At 42.1% G+C, this 17457-nt stretch overlaps 1 protein-coding gene across 2 annotated transcripts in view; it reads left to right on the top strand.

Annotated features, from left to right (window-relative positions):
- The window catches only part of CHST8 (carbohydrate sulfotransferase 8), a 207165-nt gene extending 190043 nt beyond the window's left edge, over positions 1-17122 (top strand). For both annotated transcript variants that reach the window (XM_030955699.1, XM_030955698.1), the window contains exons 3-4: positions 12602-12639; positions 15703-17122. In XM_030955699.1, coding sequence (XP_030811559.1) covers positions 12602-12639; positions 15703-16854 — 1190 coding nt within the window. In that variant the 3' untranslated portion in view covers positions 16855-17122. The remainder of the gene's footprint in view (positions 1-12601; positions 12640-15702) is intronic.
- The last annotated feature ends 335 nt before the right edge of the window (positions 17123-17457 follow it).

The raw sequence follows: 17457 nt of genomic DNA, 5'->3' as shown, positions 1-17457 counted from the left end.
TTCCTTTTATTACAAATGTAGTTTGAAAGCCTGGCCTGAAGTGTCTGACAGTCACCAAGGAAATCACTCACATTGCTTCTTCCAGCACTTGCTGTCAACAGATTGGCAATTTCCACCTTCCTTCATGGGGAAAAAAAGGAAAATTATGTCAAGTAAGAGGCTGGAATCTCATTTGTTTACAAGCAAAATTTGAATCCATAGCTCTGTCTAAGAGGTACTAGATTGAGACCAGATCAAGCTTACTGTAATTTTAATTATTTCATTTTATTAGCATAACATGTTCTTCTTATAAGATTACCAGCCCTGCACCTCATACAAAACATACAAGTGAAAATGCACATTTCTCAAGTTCCTCTAGGTAAAATTGGCTTGAGAGATTCCCTGAGGAATATTCCCTGAAGAATTTCATTTTTGTGCAAGCAAATCAAATACACAAGAAGTTATGGGGAGGGATTTGAGGCCTTGCTACTATGCATTTTCTCAAAGTAGAATCTTTCTGTTCTGAATAGCCAAAAGTATAGAAAAGCAATCTGAAATTGCATGTGATGTGCCTCTGCAAGTTTTAGTTCATTTGAGCTCCACAAAGAAAGTTAAGAGCATCTTTGAAAAGAGAATCTGAGATTGCATGAAAAGCATAAACCCAATTCCTGCCAGAAGGCCTTTGTCACCTCCAGATGAAAAAGAAAATCTAAAAGGGGTAAAAAGCAGCAAAGCTGGATTTGCATGAGGAAACAGAGACAGACATTTAAATTCACTCTAAAGAATGATGCAAAACATTTTTATTTCTTTGTCCTCATGTTTTAGACAACTTCACTTTTTGGATAATTAAATCTTTTCCTACAGAGATTTATGACATTTTTGCAAATGCTGTCCCTTTTTAGACAAAGACAGAAGACTGGAAAAAAAGTGACAGTATGTGAAGTAGTGGTGTTCCTTTCCATGCCTATTCCTGATGGTTTTAGGTTTTTCTTGAGGCAGAGATACAAAGAAATTAAAAATGAGACGAAAACTTTACTCTGTGTATTTTTTAACAAATACTTATTTTCTCGTATTATAGTTCTTGCAGAAGTAAAAAAGTCACTAACAATTTTATTCTTTTTTTTTTCTTAAATAAATTTTAACAGGAAGAAACTTGCTTTTTGCAAGTCCATAGTAGTTTTCAGCTGGTTTCAGAGGAGCAGCACTAACTTCCCAATCCTTTCAGGGAAAAGTACAATGAGAAAGGGAGGATTGAGTACAGAGATTAGGAGAGCAGTTCACCACCACTTGTAAAAATCCATTTGTGTTGCTGCTTGCTCATGGATGAGCTGATCCAGTAACCACTGAGGTAAAGGCCAAATTTTCATATTTGAAAAGACAATGCTATAAAATCATAGATAACTATTGCTTAAGCAGAAGCTGTTCTAATACAGCAACAAAGGGAGTTTTAAACCCATGCTTCCAATTCCAATTCTCAGAGTAGCAAGACTTCAGACAGTGAAGTGCAAAGGTTTTAAATATTTTATTTCTGAATAATGAGTAATAAAACTTAGGGAACTCAATCATTTGAGTAACAACTTTTTCGTTTTCCTTTTTCACCCAATGGATGTACTCTAAGGCCATAAAAAGAGCACCAAATGGGATTGTCAAATGTTTACACATAGAGTGTGACCTGTAAGCAACAAAAACATGAGACAGACAGTGTCACAGACACATTTTATGAAAAATCCTTTCGTTAGGATTTTTTCTTCTGAGAAGCTGAGAAGCCTCAGAGGAAAAGAAGAACAATTATCTGCTGCTGTGGAATGCAACAGGTGCATCTTTGATTGGTCTCATGTGGTTGTTTTTAATTAATGGCCAATGACAGTCCAGCTGTCTCAGACTGAGAGTCACAAGATTTTATTACCATTCCATTCCTTTCCTTTCCTTGCTAGCCTTCTGATGAAATCCTTTCTTGCATAGTTTTAGTATATAATTTTCTTTTAATATAATATATATCATAAAATAATAAATCAGCCTTCTGAAACATGGAGTCAAGATTCTCATCTCTTCTCTCGTCCTGGGACCCCTGTGAACATCACCACACAGAAAGTATCACATCTGAAGCAGAAGGGCTGCATCTCAGGTGGAACAAACAGCCAGGTCAGCCAAGGCCTGTAGTGAGCCACCCTTCTGCAGTGCTGGGGTTTAAGCAGCACCAGGCAGAGGCAGCCAAACAAGGGATCAGCTTGAATTGCACTCTGTAACTCACACCCAGCCAGGAAAGAGCTCTACCAGGCAGGGTGCTGCCTCTGCAGACTGAAACAGAGAGGCAGATTGTGTCAGAGATCCTTCAGCCAATTCATAGCAGAGAGAATGCCAGGCACTGAGTGAGCCATGGTTATATTGAAATGCTCTGAACAATTGTCATAGAAAAGGGATCAGTGAAATCAGACACATTCACACACTTTCATCAGCTAAATAAAAGTTCCATTCCCAGCTAACCATATCCAGCAATCAGTTGGCTACTCACTGTTTGTATGCACTGACTTTAAAAATCAGATGATTCAACTGTCATAGCAACTGCATCCCAAATTTGGGCTCTCAGGGTATATGCAAACAATCCACCCCTCAAGTCATACAGCCCCTCCTTGGGCTAATGCACCATTCTACACTGGGGTACTAGAAAAATCAACAAGTGCTATTATGTGTGAATGAAAAATGCAGATGTGCCCATAAAATGGCAATGGCAGAAGGGATCTCACTTCAGGCACCACTGATAATTCAGACTGACAGAGAGGAAATTACAGCAGAACCCTCTGCCTCCTACATGTAGGGGGATAGAATATAAGAAAATAAAGATAGTGTAGAAAGTAATCTTACCCTAAGGATGTGCAGCTGGGCCAATTATCAAAGATTAGGAACAGGCCTGACTTTAACAGGCCCCAGCTGTGAGCAGTGAGAAGAAAAGCGCTATAACAGAGTGGGGTGGCTGGGTGAGAAGGGAACTGGAGTCAGTTGGCTGCTTTGTGAAGGAGAAAGAGTCAGTGCCCTGAGGAGATGCCCATGAGAAACACCAGGAAGGTGTGAAACGCCTGTGAAAAGGAGACCACAGTATGGAGCCCCTGTGATAAGATGACAACACCTGCATGCCAGGCTTCCTGGGAAAGGAGCAAGGAAGAGTGCCCAAGTGGGGAGCAGCTGTCTGTTCTCCCTGCTGGAGCAGGTGTGGCCCCTCTGGAAGAGCAGCATAGCTCATCCAGGTGTGCAGATGGACAGAGCAGTCACCAGTCCCCACAGAAGGCTGGTTTTCTCTCCCCATGTTCCTGAGGTGCCCTGCCGCACCACTGCTGCAGCAGCTCCTTTACTCCTCTGCCAGATCCCAGTTGTGAGCTGTGCAGAGGAGGGGATGAAGTGCAGTGACCTGGCAGGGAGCAGCAGAGTGAGGAGTTGGCCATGTGGGTAGGTGTAAGCTGTCCCTGCAGCAGCTCCCTGTGCTCCCTGGCTCTGGGTATGGGCAGCCAAGTGGGGCAGAATGGAGACAGGAGCAGTGCTGGGAAGTGTACAGGGAGAGAGGCACAAAAGGCTTCCCTCCAATGCCAGAACAAAGCTGCAAATGCATCAGAGTCTGGGATATCCAGTTTGTAGTGATAAGAGCTGTGGGCTGAAGTTAACAGAGCAAGTGTCCTCCAAATCCCAGTGCTGCTAAATTGTCTTTCAACATTCACATGACATAAAGCTTTAAGATCAATCCTTATGTCCTGGAAGCACCTGAACCTGTCAGGCACACACCACATGAAGCATTGTATCCTCAGTGAGGTGTGTCTATTTTAGACTTTCCAGTTGTTCCACTACCAATTTTCATTGAACTTTGCATGGCCAAGGAGAAAACATGAACATCAAACTGCCACTTTACTGATGGAGAAATTGTGAATTCCAAAAGGTTTGGAACGTCTATAAATGGCCTCCCCGTACCTTTAAAAAGTGTTGAGCTTACAAAAACTCAGTGCTAGAACTTTGATTCCTCCTTCCTGGCCTGCACCTCAGGTCAAGTCCTAGGTACCACCTAATGCCACCTGAATCCTGGAAGTAGTCAGCACTCCGTTTTTGAGCAGAACCATTTCTCCCTCAGTTCTACTGATAAGAAAGTCACTTCAGGACATTATTCTCATGCACCCATGTTGTTCTAACCATCAGTCATGAAAATCTGGCTGAAGGAGTGCAAGTGAGCTCCTTAACAAGAAACAGAAAGCCTTCCACAGAGAAGTGTAGATCCAGTGAGAAATGACAAACAGCAAAGCCCCACTGCCCTTCACCTGCTCAGGAATAAAGGGCCTGGCAGGGAGCTCAACCCCTTACACTGAGCTTCCCAAGAAGTGCTTCTTTCTCACAGGGCATGAATCCAAGTCTGTCCAATTATCACCCTGTCTGCACCAGGTTTTGTAGCTGTTGCAGGTGTTAACCCTTTTTTTTTTTAATGTTCCATATTGATCTCTTATACTAAGAAGTCTTGTCAATAACCAACCACGAGAACAGGAGAAAGGGAAACTCTCTCAGTTCCAGTTAATTGATGGTAACATAATCATATGCACCATTTGGATACACATCTGTGCTTTTTGATCTCCAGTCAATCTATCAAAGCACTGAGCTTCAGCACTCAGAGGCATGCCTGTGTAGATCTACTTTTTCAATTTTGCCTGCAGCCTTCTCTCTTTCCATTTGTGCTTTCTTTCCCAAAGAAACATCTCTGCAGAGTGACATGAAAGGAGTCCAAAATTCCACCTGTATTATTTTGTCTCCCCTCCAATAGAAAGACCAGTGAAGCTTTCATGTCTGACTTGCACAATGTCTTGAAACATTTCTGGTTTCTGGATGAGCTCTTCTAAGGAGCTACATGAAGTCAAATTACATGAAGTGCTTGCTTGAAATTCATTGAAATTCCTCTGGTTACCTGAATAGTTCTACAGGCTACTAAATATAAATGCAGTGCTAGATTTTAAACTTTAGCTTTTACTTTTTAATAAATCTGGGAAAGTGTAATGTCCTTGCCAAAGTCATGCTACGAAGGCAATATGCAAATATTAAATATGAGAATGAAGAATAACTGAAAGGTATTAAGTAGAAATTGCAAGTAACTGCTGACAGTGCCTGAAAGCTAATGATGTTAATTAACAGTATTCCCAGGGATAAGTCCAAAGAAGGAATGGGGAATGCAATAACACAGACCTGACTTTTCTGTTTCCTTTATAGAATTCTTATCGAATATAAATTAAGTCAGAAAATGGCAAGTTCCAATTAGTATGGCTAGATAGCAAAGCAGACAAAGTAAACAAGTAGTTGTACCTTCCTCATAATGAATTCTCAAACAGCTCCTCCTATTCTTTCAATTAAGCCTCCAATATAAATGTGCCATGCCCCTTCCTTTATTGGGTAGCATGGAAACAGGGCAAGCCTAAGTTCCATCATTATTTAGTCAAGAAGATGGATTCAGTTTATATTAGACTATAAGACCATTCTGAAAAAGCACAATATTAGGTGTTTTTCTCAAGGAGTTCATATATCTGTTCTCTTAGTATGTTGCAAGTCAAAGTATCAGGGTTTCCAATCCCAGTTAATAAAATAATCTTTTCCTCAGTCAGCTTCCAATCTCACCAACAGAGCAGAGGATGGTTCACAGCCCCATTGCAAACTCTGGGTGCAAATGTATCATTTTCTGGACAAAAGTAACACCACAGATTCAGACAATACTCAGCTACCAATGTCAGCTGTGTAGGCAGTGAGACTTACCAGAATGACACAGCAACAATTTATTTGGGTTTTGATTCAAAAGGAATTTATTCCTTTAAAATTCTACTGTTTCTCTTTCTGCTTCTCTCCTGCTTTCACTTTGACAAATAAAAAATTTGAGAGGCAACCCATATCAAAACAATTATTTCTCACATGAGGCTGTTTTTAGAATAATAAAATAATAAACAGCAGCTTCAAGAGATGGTATTTCTGACTAGTACACAACACAAAAATATGTACAGCAAAGAGGCAGGAGGTACAAAGCCTTTATGAGGGGCTGTGCTGGTTTTGCATGGCCTGGCTCTTGGTAACAGGGGGACCATGGAGGTGAGTTTTATGAGAAGCTGCTGGAAGCTCCCATCATGTCCAGCAGAGCCAGTCCCTGAGGGCTCTGAACATGGCCCTGCTGCTGGCCAAGGCCAGTGAGAGATGATGGGAATGCCTCTGGGAAAACATGTTTTAAAAGAAAATCAAAATAAAGGAGGGCACTGTTAATTCCAGCTAGAGAAGAGCAGGGTGGGAACATGTGAGGGAAACAACCTGGAGACACCAGGGGCAGGGGGGAAGGAGGGGCAGGAGGTGCTCCAGGGGCCAGAGCTGGGGTTCCTCTGCAGCCAGGGTGAGACCACGGGGAGACAGCTGTGCCCTGCAGCCCTGGGGATCCAGGGGGATGCAGAGATCCACCCCGGGGGCGGAGGGGGTCAGGGGATGCAGAGATTCACCCCAGGGATGGGGATCCAGGGGGGATGCAGAGATCCACCCCCAGGTGGGGTCCAGGGGGATGAGAGTCCCCCCCAGGAATGGGGATCCAGGGGGATGCAGAGATCCACCCCAGCCCCTGGGGATCCAGGGGGATGCAGAGATCCACCCCCAGGGAATGGGGATCCAGGGGGATGCAGAGATCCACCCCCAGGGGATCCAGGGGGATGCAGAGATCCACCCACAGGGAATGGGGATCCAGGGGGATGCAGAGATCCATCCCCAGCCCTGGGGAGGTGCCCACATCAGAGCAGGGCATCCCTGGCTGAGGCTGTGACCCTGTGGCAGACCCAGGGGACAGAGGGGCCCTGTTCCCAGGCTGGGGCAGCCTGTCCTTGGGCACTGCACCCCTGCACAGACAGACAGACCCATCCCAGCAGGTCTGGGAGGGCTGTGTGCCCTGGGAGGCACTCAGGCTGCAGCAGGGCACTGAGAGCTGCTGCTCCTGAGATGGAGCCAAGCTGGAGAAGTTCTCAGAGAAAGTCTCCCATGGGTGGGACCCCACAGCCTCACAGGGGAAGGACTCCTCTCCCTGCGCAGTGAAAATCTCAGGTGATGAACTGGCCAAACCCCCTGCCCTGTGTCCCTGAGCTGTTTGTGGGAAGTAGGGAGGGTTGGGGGGAGAAAAGGTGTTTTTAAGGGCTTATTTTAATTCTCATAACCCTTCTCTGACTTTATTGGTGATAAAATTCACTTTGCATCTCTAAATTTAGCCTGTTTTGCCCTTGGAGTGTTTTCTCCCCTCCTAATATCAACTCATGAACCTTTCAGTCATTTTTTCCCCTCTCCTCTCCCCCAGGTGTGGCAGGGGAGCCTCAGTGAGTGACTTTTGTGGGTGCCTGGAATTTGATCAGAGTCAAACAAAGGAGAAACAAGAGCAGGAAGATAATCTGGGTGTTTTGTCTGAGAAAAGCTGTGTAGGCACAAACCCCATCCTCAGGTGGGAGCTGTATCTCCAAGCAATGAGCTGCACACCTGAGATTCCCCTCCTGGAAAAGGAAGGCCAGCCATGTGGGAAGGGTGGCCTGAATTAAGCTGCCAAGGGGGACACAGCACCTTGGCTATGAGGGAGTTAATGGGGGATCAGGGGGGAAGCAGTGACCCCATGGCAGGACTGTGCTTCAGAACAGCTCTGTGCAGGTTTGCTGGTTCCAGCATAGGGATCAGCTACTGGTGCATAAATCAACTGGGAATGCCAATTTCTTTGGCAGGATGAAAGTCCTCAAGAGGCAAATATTAAAAGTCACTTAATGTGTGTACTGATCTCTGCTTTGGCTCCCCGATTTGTAATTTTTTCTTGTTCAAACTGATGGATGAACTGAATGTTTTTAATTATTTCCAGGCTATGCCCTTCAGAATTGCATTGCTTTCCCTGCATACAGTACTTCTGTCCAGAGACTCCCTTGCTTCATTAAGATGGAAAGTCATTTCAGTTCCAAAAAGCCAGAGTAATGGTGTTTTAATCAAGGGAAGTGCACACAAGCTGCTGCCATCCTGAGCATCCCCGGCACAAATGCAGCAGCACAGGGGTGCATTGCATGCTGCCCGTGGGATGCAGGAACCCCAGATCCCCTGCTTTGGAAATGACACCAGAGTTTCACCTAGAAATGCCACAGTTTCACCTAGAAATGCCACAGTTTCACCTAGATCCAATGTCTGCATCTCTGAAGCTGGCTTGGACAGAAAAAAAAGCTCAAGAACAATGGGAAGTAATGGTGTGTTGGCACAGGAGAGGGGAAAATGAGCCTCTCTTTTTGGGAAGTGTTCTACTTCATCACAACAACTGCTTAAGAATAAGCCATCAGACAGAGTTCAAAATTCCTCAAATATTTGAACTATTAGAACTTGTATGCTTTACAATGGTAGGATTTAAACAAAAAGCTCAGAATTCAGGACAAATGTGTTACCTGAGTTACAAAGGAACTCACACATGAAAGAAAGCTCGAAGAGACTAAAAAACCCCAAACCTCAGCAGCTTGGAAAACTTCTGATGTCTTCCAAAAATAGGGGGGAAAAAAGAAGCTCTTTACTCAAAGAGCCAAGATTAACTACTGAGAGCTGCAAAGGCCGGGTTTGGAGACTGCCCCAGAAACATCCCACCATTTCCCCCAGTGCAGAGGAAATCAGCACCAAACCTGTCTGCCAAGGGCTGGACATGGTCATTCACCCCAGCACCCACAGGCAGAGTTTGCCATCACACACTTGCAGCCATGCTGGGGCTCAGAGGGATCAGATTATTTAGATATTTCGATTATTTATGTTTATATTTAGATATCAGATTATTAATTTCACTGCACAAGTTGGCTTCTTTCCTGGTGTACAATTCAAGATGTGCTGCTGCTTTGCTAAGCCTTCTTTACTTGGCCTCATTCATTCCATCTGTATTAAAATGAGATGTTGTGTGTAGCTTAGATGGAACTTTTGAAGGCATTTTTCCAAATGAAATTGTAAGTTTATGTTAGAAGAAGGATTTATAGCACACAGTTAAAACAGACACACATATAAAGTCTGTTCTAATTAGGCCTTAATTTTTGCAGAAAATGCTTTTATTTTAGAGGTCTACATATTTCAACAGTATTCCAGATGTGTATACTACATCTATATTTTTAATAGATGTAAAACCAAATAATTTATTATGGTAGCAATCTTTAACTAAATTTCTTTACTGAGTAATTTAATTCAAAGAGGCAAACAACTGGACACCAGAGTAAGTTGGGATCAGATATGGGCAGGTCTTTTATACTGTACAAGCTGAGTTAAGTTGAAATTATAAAAAAGAAAAAAAAAGAAAAAAACTGTCATGATTTTCTGACCAGCATTTTTGGGAAAATCTTCTTCCAGCTAAATTGTTTTCAGGTTTATCAGAATTCTGAGTACTACTCTATTAATCATTCTGCAATTAAGTACTCATTGCTGTCTCTGAGAAAAGACCTAAGACCGGGGCATATGTGGATAGGACACTTGACACAGATGTTCCTGAAATGCCATAACATCCATCCCAGAGTAAATGTCACAAATCTGTTTGGGTGAAGCAAACAAGAGCACTCTGTGCACAGAAGCCCTGTAAGGGATGAGTTGCAGATGCAGACTTGAAGTGATCATTTTTATTAAAAAATACTTCAGTTGTAGTGGAGTCTCAAACCAGAGCAAAACACCAGAGGCAAACCAAAATTAGGTCTTGAAGCAGAGACAGAGGAGAAGGCAGAATGGTAAAACTATACAGTATTACACAAGGAAGATGAAAGCCATTTTATTGTGTTGCTAGTAGCCTTTGGAAAAGAAAATAAAGAATAGCCTCACAGTGGATTTCACTGTGTGGATAAAACACAGGCCAGGCTCAAGCCTGGAAAATCATGGTCCCACAAGTGGAAGGGAAAAGAACACCATGAAAACCAACACAAACAATCTGTAATTAGAGAATGACTCTGTCCCTGCTGTTCCTTCTGTGTTTGGGCACAGTGAGGTGTTTGCCATCATCCCATCTCTGGCACCTGAAAGTTATTGATCACTGCCTTCAGCTGCCTGTACCAGACACCAGGGCTTTATTTATGACCAAAAATATTACCTTCTTGGCAATAATGTCAAAGACCTGGTAAAAAATATGGATTGTAAAGGTGTAGCATAACAATAAATTTAGATTTTGATTAGTGTAATAGATTTGTGCAATATAACTTCCCTGACTTCACTGCACTTAAGAGGTTTTTATCATGTAGATTTAAATCTGAAGTGGCAGACTGTATCATGAGAAAGGCAACTAAAAGAAGCCAAATTTAGATGTCACAAATTCAGAAAACATCAAAGAGATTGGCAAGTGCTTCACCAAACATTTATATTAAGCAGGAATTATTGTTCTGATTACATCTTAAAGCCAGTAAATGAATAACCATTTTTTAAATGGTTACTCATCTCCTTCTAGCATTTTTTTTCATTTTTCAAAGCAAAGCACATGAGTACAAATTATTAATCTCTCAAATAAGTTATCTTTATTAAACACCACTATGAAAACACAATCATAATTAACCACAAAATAGTTAGGTCTCATACCTGCTCTTTGCACTACTGTGGGATTTTATTAATAATTATTAGTCATGGCACCAAATTTAAGAGGTAATTACACAAAGTGAGTGGGTTTGCTGCAAGGTACCAGAGCTTGCTTTAAGTCAGAATAAACAATCACAACTGAGGGAAACTAACCCTAAGTTAAATTATAACTTGGACCCAACAAAAGCTCAGTATTTGTAACTGATTCCATCTGAAGCACTTCCCCAGTTTTTTGATAAGTGACCAAAAGTCTTTCCTCACCTATTTAAGTTTTCAACTGTAAAAAGCTCAAAATACATTTGGAAAGGGAACACATCTTCCTCATCTCATAAGTAACTACTCCAAGTAGCTGTATCAATGATGCCTTAGAGCAAAGGCCAAGCAGCTCAAACAGCTTCAAATTAGGCCCTTAGGGTTAGCAAAAAAGCAGCAGTTACATTTTCTGACCAATACAACATTTTCATGGTATAAAGAGATCACCATGCTTCAGTATCAGTTGTTTCAAAGTGCTGCTGCTCAGGTTTTGCTGGGGTTTTGGACAGCAGGTTCCTGCCCTGCCTTGCTCTGTGGCACATTACACAGCAGTAGAATAAATGTGGTTTTTTACTGATCACAACAGGAACTGGAGAACAGCTCAGGAGCATCTCCTAAAGCCTGGTACAGCAGAATCAGCCTCAGGTCTCCAGAACCCACACAGGAATGCTGCAGACAAGCCCTCTTTCTCTTTAATAGACACCTCCTGACTTTAATTTGCAGCTAAACGTTTTTGAGAAGCAGCTGGGGGAAGCCTTAAGACTCCTTCTGTAAGGTGTCTAGAACTTATTTCTGATGAAGTAAAAACAATATGCTCTTTACTTGTAAGAGGCACAGAATCACAATATCCCACACAACCTTGAGTTCATTGCTGACAAATTGCAGAAGTGGAGTTAAAGCTCCAGCAAAAGCCAAAAGCACCACGAACACTCTTAGAGGAGCTCTTGGAGCACAGAAATAATCAGAGCAATTTTATTTAGACTCTACCACAAATATCAGTTTTAGATCTGATTTCAAAAATAAAGCATGACTGGTCATCTAGGCTGGACTTGTTTCTTTCACTGCAGCAGGTCACAATGTGAATTATCATGCAAGGAGTTCCTGAGAGCTTTCCTGGCACTATGAAAATCAGCCTGATGGGGCTGACAGAGCTTTCACTGAATGCTGTGCAAGACCTTTTAGCTGTAATTGTCCTTGTCCAAAAGGCTGTGGATTCATCATGCAGACTTATTGAACTGAAGTCTTCAAGCAGCATTGATAGTGATGACAATATTTCTACCATTTGAAAAGCCCCAGACAAATGTCATAATTCAGCAGTGTTTCCACTATCCATTTCTGCATTATTAAATTATACCTAACAAAGGTTATGGTCATGAGAGAAACCCTACGCATCAGCTAAAGCTGCCAACTTGGATTTTCACATCTTTATTATTCTATTATCAGGTAAATATCACTGTAGAAGTCAGAAGATTAGAGAAAATATGATTGTGTTGTTTGCCTCTCCGAAAGTGTCCAAATATTACCTCACTTACACATGACTCCACTGCTTGCTGCCTTTCCAGCAGAGTACTCATGCAAGCTGTGATTAGGCTTAATTCTGCCCTATCAAAGGTTCCAGGGTACAAGCCATACAGGTTTGGGTAAATACACAAAGGACAGGGGTTTTTTGTTTTTGTTTTAGATCTTTAACCTGGAATCACAACCTTCATCTGATTCTTATTCTGCTACTGGCCTTTTAACTGAGGTTAAGCAATCACTTCTGTTCCACTTTTGCTCATCTCAGTTTCCCCATCTGTAAAAGGGTGAAAGTCATAGAGTCTTTCACTCCATTTCATAATTTTTATGACATTTATACATAAAGAGGCCTTTCAAGGATTATTGTTGCTATGAAATATACATTAATTATGACTCACCATTTGTCTATTTGTCATTGCATTAACAGCACTGGCTGTATCAGTCTAGAAGAGAAGAAACGAATGCTTTTTATTTCTAAATAATTACTTTACTCTCTTTCTTTGTTTAGGGATAAAATATAACATGGGATTCCAGCAACCAAAAAAAGTAAGTTTTCAGAAGTACCTAAAGAAAATTGTACCCATATTCTGAGTATGGAGTACAGATAGAGATGGCTCAGATAAGGCCACTACACGAAGATGAAGCACTGAAAAGGAAAGATGCATCAAAAACTTAGCCATGAAAATGCAAATTTCCCTCTTAAAATAGGAATTGGATAAGCTATGCAACTTCAGTTTTATGAGGTTTTTTCCTAGACTGGATATTGCTAAAAGATACTGTAAACTTTGCATATATTAATATTCTGTATGAAATCGCACTGATCAAATGAATGCCTTGAGAGGTGCTTAAAAACAGGCTCAGGAAAATTCTGGTGAAATTCCCCCATCTAGTGGCAGTCGGGCTGCGTGGGGCTGCCTCCAGCAGGGATGAGAGCAAACTGTGCCAAGGAGCAGCCCTGCCCAGATGTGCCCAGCCGTGCCCAGGTGTGCCCAGATGTGCCCAGGTGTGCCCAGGTGTGCCCAGATGTGCCCAGGCGCCATTGCCTGCTCGGGCAGGTGACAGGGATTGACAGCTGTTGGGAAGGATGAAAGTTTGACAAGAAAGTCTCACAGATATGTGTGCTTAGCAGAAAGATTTTTGAATGTAGAGTCTGAAGAAAGAATAGAAATGAAAGCAAGTTTTGATATAGAAGAAAGGAATTGCTGAGCCAGTCTTACTGGCTAACCAAGGAGGCAAAGGGTGTGTTAGTTAGAAGGGGTTTTTATGACTTAGAGCAAAGGATAAACCCACCCCAAACAAGAAGATGTTTTTACCAAGCAGAAAGAGAGCACAGGCAAACAAGCCTGCTGATGCTGCAAGTAGAAAAAAGGTCTCAGAATTTTCCACTGCAAGAAAACTGAATAACAACTTCTAGCTTAAACTGTAATGTACTAACTTTTAGTGATTGGAGAACAGTAACATGAATATGGTAATTACAGTAATTATGATAGGCTGTAGATAATAGTTAAGGTATAGATTGGTTCTGCTGTATTAAGATGCTCAGCAAAGAAAAGTCTATAATGCAATGTAACCAAAAGAAAAGTCTAGAATGCATTGTAACCAAAACCAAGGGGTCTCCAGGCCTGCCTGCAGCTGGAGCTGACAGCTGTGGGCACAGCTCTGTCACCCATGACCCTGGCCTGCTGTAACCTCTTGGATACAATAAACTGCATTTTGGAGAGTCCCTGGGGTCCCACATCCCTCATTTCAGCTCTCCCTGACAGCTCCCCTGCAGCTCCAGCCCAGCCCTCTGCATCCAGGCTTGCACTGACAGGAGGCATTCAGGTTGCCCAAAAGCTCCAGGGTCATCATCAGCATCATTAAAGGTCCAGAATTTCAGGAAGCCTGAATTTGATAACCTTTAAATATCAGCCATGTCATGAGTAAATAGGATTGAATTACAGCCAGTCTTGTAAAGGGTAATGTTTAGAAATACATCTGGTATTTACAAAGACAAACACATTTCTGACAACAGAAACAACCTCTGAAGGTGAGGAACAATCACTCCCAACAACTGAATAGTGTTTTGCATAACAAATTATCAGTTGGTTTCCCAGGCTGCACATCACCTTCACTACCAGAGCATCCAACCTGCATTCTGCAAGTGTCCTAAAACTTGTGTTTAATACTGATCTGTTGTGTTCAAGTTTTGTATGGTAATTATCAACATAAGCAAGTCACCTCCAAAACACAATTTGATTTTTTTTTTTGTTTTTGTCACCAATGTTTTTTGTAATGAATCCTGAATCTCTTTTCTGAGACTTTTTTATTCTCTGACCTTTAACAAGAATGTGACAAGATAAAACCTCCCCGACAGAGCAAGTATGTCACCTATTGCATTGCTTTTTTCAGACAACAGACTTGTGAAATTGATTAAGATTTAATCTTAAAGAGCACCCTGAAAGAGCACCACCCTTCTAATCCCCAATTGAACACCTTAAAATTCACACAGGATCTTATTTTTAAGCCAGTTTTAAATACTATTGGGGAAACATTGAAAATCAAAAATTTAAATTTAAAATTGTAAGCCCTCTAACTAAGCATGTTGGGTCAGCAATAAATATTCTGCAACTACATATGCTCCTCTGTTGAAATTCTCCATGGTAGTTCATATGCTACTCTGATCCAGGTGACCTCAAAATGGGGATGACACACAGCTAAACAGTGACCAGAACATAATTTTAATCTTAGAGACACAGACAGGATTTAATTCAGCTACCTGGAAAAGCAGGAAGTGATGGAGCACACCTGGGCTGTATGCAGGATGTATTAACAGAGATTCCCCAATGAAAAAGTCCCACAAGTCTCACCCACCGACCTGCTATGCTCACTCAGGTTTTGCTGACCTAATCCCAGCCCCAGCTGCATTCCCACCTCTCACTGCTCTCATTGTCTCCCTTGCTCTGCCCCAGGCTCAGCTCACTCCAGCCTCCCTTTGGGGTCCCCTCCATGCTGCCCTCCCCAAACCCACTTCTTGTGTGCAAACCTCTGCATTTTCACTGGCACCTTCCTGTTTCCCTCTGCCCACATTTACATCTCACTCCACCCTGCAAACCCTACAAACCCCCCCTCCCTTCCCCTCTGTGCCAATCTGCCCTCATGCAAAGATAAATTACTGATGTGGGGGTGGTGGTGGGAAACACACAACCCAAACAAACAAACAAACAAACAAACAAACAAACTCTTCCATTTGGGTGACAGCAGGGGCAGTCTGGAATAATTAAGCAAGTCCTCAAAATACTCAGATACCTTTTTGTAGAAATTTCAACATCTAAGACAAAAGTATCTGTCAAGGTCTGGGTCAACCACCTAAAATACAATAATGCAGGTAAATCCAAATAGGAACTAGAATTTACTGGAAATTTGGATCAGAGTCATCTCTGCCTATGAATTTCATGTAAGCACAGAACAAGGGGACAAGAGAAGAGCCACAGTGCAGTGCTGAGGGCTCATGACAATGAGTTTTGTTTTACAGTTCTAAAAGTTACCAAAGATCCACGTGAAGTGGTGCAAGCTCTTAAGTAGTGACAATCTCTCATTTACTAATATCTTTAATCTGATTTTCCTCAGCAGGACTGTGTTTCCAGCAATAACCAGGATAGAAGATTAAGAAAAAATACTGCAGACAGAGCAGCAACAGTTAAGCAGAGCAATTCATTAGAACCATCTGAAAGTGTGCCCACCAAGCTTCAAAGCACCGACAGAAGGCAAAGCAGCATCATGTTTGCTATGAAAGATCAACAGAAAGGTGAAGAAATTAATTCCATCAAGCTCCATAAACGCAGGAGGAGGTTTATAATTAAAAAGAGCCCAATTCTGATTTCCATGAACAGCTCCATTCTCAACCTGCCCACACTTAGATATGAGGATAGAAACAACAGCAAGTGGAAAAGTCTCTATCAGATCCAAGGAGAAAGGAAGCGGATTATGAGGGAAACTTGTTCAAAATACAAGAGTAACAGCAGAAGAATAATCACTCCTTATCACGTGTCTAGGATATTTGTAGAGGATAAATACAGGGTGCTGTACTGTGAAGTGCCAAAAGCTGGCTGCTCTAACTGGAAGCGGGTGCTGATGGTGCTCAACGGGCTGGCCTCCTCCACCAAGGACATCCAGCACAACACCGTGCACTACGGGAACTACCTGAAAAGGCTGGATGGCTTCGACCACAAGGGAATCTACCACAGGCTCAGCACTTACACAAAAATGCTGTTTATTCGTGAGCCCTTTGAAAAGCTGGTGTCTGCATTTCGGGACAAGTTTGAACATCCAAACAACTACTACCACCCAGTCTTTGGGAAAGCCATCATTGCCAGGTACCGTGTCAATGCCACCAAAGAAGCTCTAAGGACAGGCTCTGGAGTCAAGTTTAAGGAGTTCATTCAGTATCTGCTGGATGTACACAGGCCAGTGGGGATGGATATACACTGGGATCATGTCAATAGGCTTTGCAGCCCGTGTTTAATAGACTACGACTTCGTTGGGAAATTTGAAAGTATGGAAGAAGATGCAAACTTTTTCTTGCACTTAATTGGTGCTCCACAAAATTTAACTTTCCCCAAGTTTAAAGATCGCCACTCCAATGAAGAAAGAACTACCACTAAAATTACACAACAGTATTTTGCACAGCTGTCTCCTTCTCAACGACAACAAAGCTATGACTTTTACTATATGGATTACTTGATGTTCAACTACTCCAAGCCTTTTGAAGATTTATATTAATTTGAGGGCCTGGATATTTCCACAGTCGCATCAGTTGAATTGTGTGACAAATCCAGGTGGCATCTGTTTATATATACTTACCTGTTAGCAAACAATTGGTTGAAGAGCAGGGAAAAACACAAACCAGAATATAAACAGATGTTTACACCTTCACCTTAATTGCCTCCTTTTTCAAATCATATTTTTTTCTATAATTTCTCCACATGAAATGTATGTACATACGTGTATAATATGTCAGGGCCCCCAAATAAAGCACAGAATTTTCCAGGCTGGCGTGGCCTGTGTTTGCACTTGGGGGACAGGGTGTTTGAAATGAGGGGAGCACAGCTGGCAATTCTGAAGAGCAGCCAGTACTTCAAGCTCTTTGCTGTTCAGAAAATAAGTCTTTAAGTGATGGAGTAGCAAGAAGGAAAATACACTGAGCAATATTTACAGTTTGTTGAAATGTGCAAGGCATGAAGCCATTGACAGGTCCCATGTGTTTGAAGGTGGATGTTGTTCCCTGATTCTTGATATTCTTAAGTTAGTCAGGGAGAAAAAGTCCAATCAAGGTTACACTGTTCATAAACACACTGGTGAAAACAACTAATACTTAATGACCAT

The sequence above is a fragment of the Camarhynchus parvulus genome, chromosome 11, assembly GCF_901933205.1.
Source record: "Camarhynchus parvulus chromosome 11, STF_HiC, whole genome shotgun sequence".
Classification (NCBI taxonomy): domain Eukaryota; kingdom Metazoa; phylum Chordata; class Aves; order Passeriformes; family Thraupidae; genus Camarhynchus; species Camarhynchus parvulus.
The sequence above is the reverse complement of the archived record's forward strand: the minus strand, read 5'-3'. Positions and strand labels throughout refer to the sequence as shown.